Source organism: Chanodichthys erythropterus, chromosome 10 (genome assembly GCF_024489055.1).
Source record: "Chanodichthys erythropterus isolate Z2021 chromosome 10, ASM2448905v1, whole genome shotgun sequence".
NCBI classification, from domain to species: Eukaryota; Metazoa; Chordata; class Actinopteri; order Cypriniformes; family Xenocyprididae; genus Chanodichthys; species Chanodichthys erythropterus.
In genome coordinates this window covers 31,008,185-31,014,184 of record NC_090230.1, presented here as the reverse complement: position 1 = coordinate 31,014,184, position 6,000 = coordinate 31,008,185, and the positions used below count along the sequence as shown (strand labels likewise).

General features: G+C 42.4%; 1 protein-coding gene across 2 annotated transcripts in view; it reads left to right on the top strand.

Moving 5' to 3' along the window:
- The first annotated feature begins 347 nt into the window (after nucleotides 1–347).
- Nucleotides 348–6,000, top strand: part of zswim6 (zinc finger, SWIM-type containing 6) — a 90,834-nt gene continuing 85,181 nt past the window's right edge. The window contains exon 1 of one of the 2 annotated variants that reach the window (XM_067397311.1): nucleotides 348–851. In XM_067397311.1, coding sequence (XP_067253412.1) covers nucleotides 425–851 — 427 coding nt within the window. In that variant the 5' untranslated portion in view covers nucleotides 348–424. Of the gene's footprint in view, nucleotides 852–1,032; nucleotides 3,399–6,000 lie in introns of those variants that run through there. The other variant, XM_067397314.1, reaches the window with a different exon arrangement.

Genomic DNA, 6,000 nt, shown 5'->3' with positions numbered 1-6,000 from the left:
TCAACATCTGCAGTATTACAGAAATGATGTTTTTAATCTCTTATCCTTATTAATTTAGAATGTCCTCTAATCCCTATGATATTTCCGTCATTAGTTTGTGGACAGCGACAAAACCACGAGCTTTTCCAACCTCTCGTGCCTCTTCCCGTTGTGAACTTATGACACTCATTATGACTCCAGCAAGGATTCGCCGACGTGCGAGAATTCCGCCTCCCATTCCTTTTTTAGCACGGCACCAGACGCGCAGGCCACGCCTCTTTCTTATTTTGTCTACACAAAGGCTCCGAAGCCCCGCCCTTTTGACCAAATAAGTCCGGGCTGTCCTTACACGGCGAACAATCGATGCGCGTCGCAACCTTTTCCTTTCCTTATCCCGTTTATATAGTACGGCGACTTCCGCCCTTGCCGTTAAAGCAGTGCGATCATGGCGGAGCGCGTTCAGCAGCCCCCAGCTAAACGGCTCTGCTGCCGACCCGGGTATAGTACGACATGTAGACAGGGGCAGCGAGCCGGTGGAACAGTATGCGGCGGTTCGGGTTCTGGCCAAGGGGGATCCAGCAAAACCCAGAGCCCCGAATCGCTTCTGGACATTGCAGCGCGTAAAGTAGCCGAGAAGTGGCCGTTCCAACGGGTGGAGGAGCGTTTCGAGCGCATCCCGGAGCCCGTACAGCGGCGGATCGTGTACTGGTCTTTCCCCAGGAGCGAACGGGAGATCTGCATGTATTCCTCGTTCAACACGGGCGGAGAGGAGAGCGCGTCCAGCGGGGAGAGCGTGGACGAGACGCGGTTACCGTTCCGACGCGGCATCGCATTGCTGGAGAGCGGCTGTGTGGACAACGTATTACAAGTCGGTGAGTGTCGGATGTGAACCCGCGGCTTGGAAAATATTTTAATCTAGTCACCATCACGCAGAGAAAACGTTCGAATGTCGTTTAAAAGAGGAACACGAGCCGAATGAAAGGGACTATTGAATTTACACCGAACAAAGGGAGGAATACAACGGGTTTAAATCTCCCGACAGGTTTCCGGGATGTCGTTTCGTATTTCGCACTTTGATAGCCGAGCTTATCGATACATTGTGGCAAATGAACGTTCTGGATACATTGTAGCGCTTTTGTATCTGCGCGAGATAAACAGCACGGAAGTGGAGCTCGATGTCGCTCGATCCATTCAGCGTTTAAAACGCATTTTTCTTTGCTTTTTCGTTATTCCGTCGCGTCTATCTTGTGTTGTGGTTCAACTTTAGTCGGTGTAATCGCGTATTAATCGTGTATTTGTACGCACGGCGGTTGAAATGTCAAATCGTACGAAGCTTGTCTGGTGTGTTTATTTTTCTGAAGTGAAAGCGTGAGGGGGGGTTATTGGCGTAGTAAGTCGGCCAACTGCTGGATGTGGAGCTGTCATGTCAACATAAAAAAAAGCGATTATGTTTTATCGCTAAGAATAACCAGCCTCAATTTTAGCATCGAAACGCTGTGTTTAGTGGGTGCGCATATCAAACAGCCTATTGAAATTGGCACTTTGTTCCCATTTTCATGTTCGCTTGTGTCTTTTCAGCTTTCTGTCACCCTCCGAAAAGGAAGGGAAACAAAAGCTTCTTTTTATTTTCTTTCACTGCTTGTTAAATGGAAAAGATTTGGGAAAGGGGTGGGAGGAATGGCGATTTAAAGACGCAGTGCCTCTTTTTTTTTTTTTAAACGGCCCCTAATGATATGCATGCGTTCCAGCTGACCCTTGTGACGTCAGCGTGCGTCGCGAAATTGATTCAGCACTATAAGTGCAACTTTGTTTTTGAACTCCCTGGCTCTCCACCCTTTGGAAACAATTCAAGATTTTAATCACATTAGTGCCTTTGCTTAATTTGAATCGTAATGCAATCAGCAAGCGTAATTTTCTGCATGACTATCCCCCCCTCCTCCACGTCCGTCGCCCGGCGGTGCCTCAGCTGGGCTTTATGCCCTCACCCTTCAGCCAAAATGGGTTTCTGCTCTCAGCAATCCCTGCCCGGTGCCTCTTTAAAAACGGACTGGCTGTCTCGGAAGATCAAGGGCTCTTGCCCTTTTTCCAACAGGCTACGTGGAGCTCTCTGCTTTTGATTCGCTTTTTTCCCCTTTGTGTGCGCCTCATTCCGAGCTCCGGCGATGGGAAATGACAAGCCTCCGTGCACGGGGAGGGTTTCTTGGCTGATTGCATCCCAGTATGGAATGCTCTGCAAAAATAAAGCCAAGCAGCGATAAATAAAAGATGCAATCTTGCGACGCAGGCAGGGCCGGGGGGGTTGCTTTCAGCAGACCCGGATTAGCCCCGATAGGTAGGGCTCACCGTGACGAACGAGCCGAGACCGAATTCAGGACAGGAATTTGTTTTCCTTTCTGTCATATGCAGGGGGAGGGGACGCAGTAAAGCGATGTATTTCTCATAAATGTTGGCAGTTGGCCACGTTGCTCTATATTTACATACCCTCCTCTTTTGTGTGCATGTAGGATGTTGCATGCAGCAGTGATCTTGGGGGGGAAAGTGTGTGTGTGTGTGTGTGTTTTCATCAACAATTGATGCACACTGCGGGTCCTCGAAACAGATTGCTGTGGAAACCAGCATGGCATTATAGCTCTGGGAACAGGGTTGCGGATGCACCTCGTATTGATCACAGTGTTGCCTGAAAGGTCACCGGGTTCAAGTTCAACAGCCGCGTGTTACGACTTTATTAGGCTGCCGATCGGTTATTTAATGCTGGTGCCTTTTGCTTGCAATATACTCAGCTGTTAAAGATCAATCGGAATTAACAACAGATACAGTGGGTCATGTGATGTGTAATAAAACAACAGAGGCGGCTGCAAAGATCAGAGGTCAGCGTGGTATATGTCACTGCTTTCGGTTGCCGTAATAACTTGACAGTTAAATCTCAAAGCGACCCGAGTGATGTCATTTTCCATTATTATACTTCGAGTCTGTTCTCGTTCTCGGAAATACTTGAGGTTTTTGAAATTCTAGCATTGTAGATGTTAATGGCAGAACCATATGCGAGTCCCAGAGGTGTATTGATCAGATAAAAGAAGACGGTGTCGTAGTGGCGTAATGATATAACGGGACAGAATAAACTGATTTGTTTATTGATCTTGCATCAGGGGAGACGCAGATTTCCATCAGCCTTATTAACCCAGAAAGGGGGTGTGCGTGTGTGTGAGAGAAAGAATGAAAAATAGAGTGCATGTGTGTGTGTGTGTGTGTGTGTGTGTTCCAGCTCACTGAGCCAGTGGAAAGAAAAGCCTTATGCCTGCGTTAACATTTCTGTCATTCATACACAGAAGTGCAAAATTTAAGATGTGCAACTTAAATCTTGCATGAGGCTGTTGCTTTTGGGGCCGTCAGGAGTGCCATGTAAAGGCTGTGGATTTGAGGTCAGTGTGTCTCTGTGATGGCTTTATGATGCTTCATTAGACGCGTGACGTGTGTTTAGTAGTGATGCCACTTTTTCACCCTCTAGTCTGAGATGTTTTGGAGGAAGATACCAATATTTCTGCCCTTAATTTTTCTCACTTTGTTCCTGAAATTAAAAAAAATTAAAATATTCCTGCACTGTATAACACGTAGCATATTCTACTGTATCCCACAAATCAACGTGTTTGACTTGATACACCATTAAAGCACATACTATTTAATGAGACTTCCAGAAGTAAAGTCCTTTTTTACTCAATACTGAATTAAAAATGCAAAATAAATGCTTTGCTCTACGCATTTGAAACGATTGTGAAATAACGTAGTGTTTGTTTTTTAAATATAATGCAGTATTTCATAAGTAGCAAGCTCATGTGATGCAAATAATTTCTCAAATATTATTTTAGATATGTTTATTATTTTTAATTTTGCATTAGCTCACTTCAGAATGAAAATTTCCTGATAATTTACTCACCTCCATGTCATCCAAGATGTTTGTTTTTCTTTCTTCAGTCGAAAAGAAATGAAGGTTTTTGAGGAAAACGTTCCAGGATTTTTCTCCATATAGTGGACTTCACTGGGGTTCAACGGGTTCAAATGTCAGTTTCAGAGCAGCTTCAAAGAGCTCTACATGATCCCAGACGAGGAATAAGAGTCTAATCTAGAGAAATGATCGGTTATTTTCTTTAAAAAAATAAATAAATAAAAATGATATACCACAAATGCTCGTCTTGCACTGCTCTGTGATGCTCCACGCATTGCATAATCATGTTGGAAAGTGCAAAGACCAAGTCAAACAACCTTTACAAAAAAGGTAAAACGACAATGTCGGACGATTTTGAAGTTTGAGGAGGAAATGTTTTTTTAGCCCTACTGTGCTGTGATCTTTCCAACATGATTACGTCATGCGTGGCGCATCGCAGAGCAGTGCAAGACGACCATTTATGGTTATAAAGTATATAATTTTTTATTTTTTTTTAGAAAATGACTGATCATTTCTCTAGATAAGACTCTTATTCTTCGTCTGGGATCATGTAGAGTTTTTTGAAGCTGCACTGAAACTGACATTTGGACTTTCAACCCGTTGAACCCCAGTGAAGTCCACTATATGGAGAAAAATCCTGGAATGTTTTCTTCAATTTCTTTTCAACTGAAGAAAGAAAGATATAAACATATTGGATGACATGGGGGTGAGGAAATTATCAGTATATTTTAATTCTGAAGTGAACTAATCCTTTAAATCAGATCAGTATGGTCTAATTGGCAATAAACGCTACGTTTTCCCGAGCAGCTTTGAGAAGTCAGATTGACAGTAAGCCTACAGATTTGCACCATGTATTGAAAGTTAGCGCTCCACCCACAATGCTCTTTGATGTAGTTTGTGGTGGAGGGCGTAAGCTGTGCTTTCTGCTGCAGGGTCTGTGCTGTACAGTATTAACTGTAGTTTTCTTCACACGCCACATACTTCAGTTAAAATGGTTGCTTAAGCATGTCACCAAGAGCTTGATTACTAGCATTACCAGTCAAATAAAAGCCTAGCGATTCATTCTTGTGGAATTCGGTCCGTTACAGAGATCTGGATGGCTACGTTGCGAAATATCACATCATTTGAAGTTTAGCCTGAATGTTACATTCCAAACTACTACTGTGGCCCAAAGCACTCAGTTTCAGGAAAGGGGAAACTAGAAAGCAAATAAAGCTGTTATCCTACTAGTTTGGCTCTTTTTAACTGACAGGTTGACTCTTTGTGTGCAAAGATGGAGGATTCTGATATTGAACAAGATTATTTCTTTCTTATGAGATCAGAGGTTGTTATCGTAATGATGTGATGAGCATTTAAGTGATGTTGGTCAGAATAAAGTGGACTTGCTGGGCATCTTCATATTTCTTTCTGTCCTTTTTCACTTCCCAATTAAGATAGGAAGCTTTTATAGTACAAAAAATAGATGCATTAGGTGTGTAATCGATGCCTTGTGTTTTAGTGTTCTCATGCTTCCATAGAGAATAATGGGGGAAATAGTTAGTTTTGCTTTGAAACTAGGGATGCACGATATATCGGCGATTATATGTTCATTTTTTATGTTATCAATCCGATAAGAAAATTTGGCCGATATTTTAAAGCCGATAAATAATGGTTTATTTCCTCCAGCTGAGACACTTCAGATGTTGTTCACCATGATGGTTTTGAATTGCTTGAAATATGATTGAAATCACTTAATCAGTTAAGTTCAACATGTACAGCGCAAGTCTGTCATATCGGTTACATAATAGTATAATGAGAACATTATAATAGTGTGTTTGGGACATGGATTTAATGGTGAGACTTTTGTTTTTGTAATCAGGCTCTCAAAAATTATATAAAAATTTGGATTTAGATTTATTGGCCAATATATCGTTTATCGGCTTTCAAATATAAAGAATTATCGGTTATCGGTATCGGCCAAATTATCACATTTGTGCATTTCTACTTAAAACTAGGGATGCACAATATATTGGCCACCATCTTGGTATCGACTATATATGTTCATTTTTAATGTTAAGGTTATCGGTTTGATAAGAAAATTT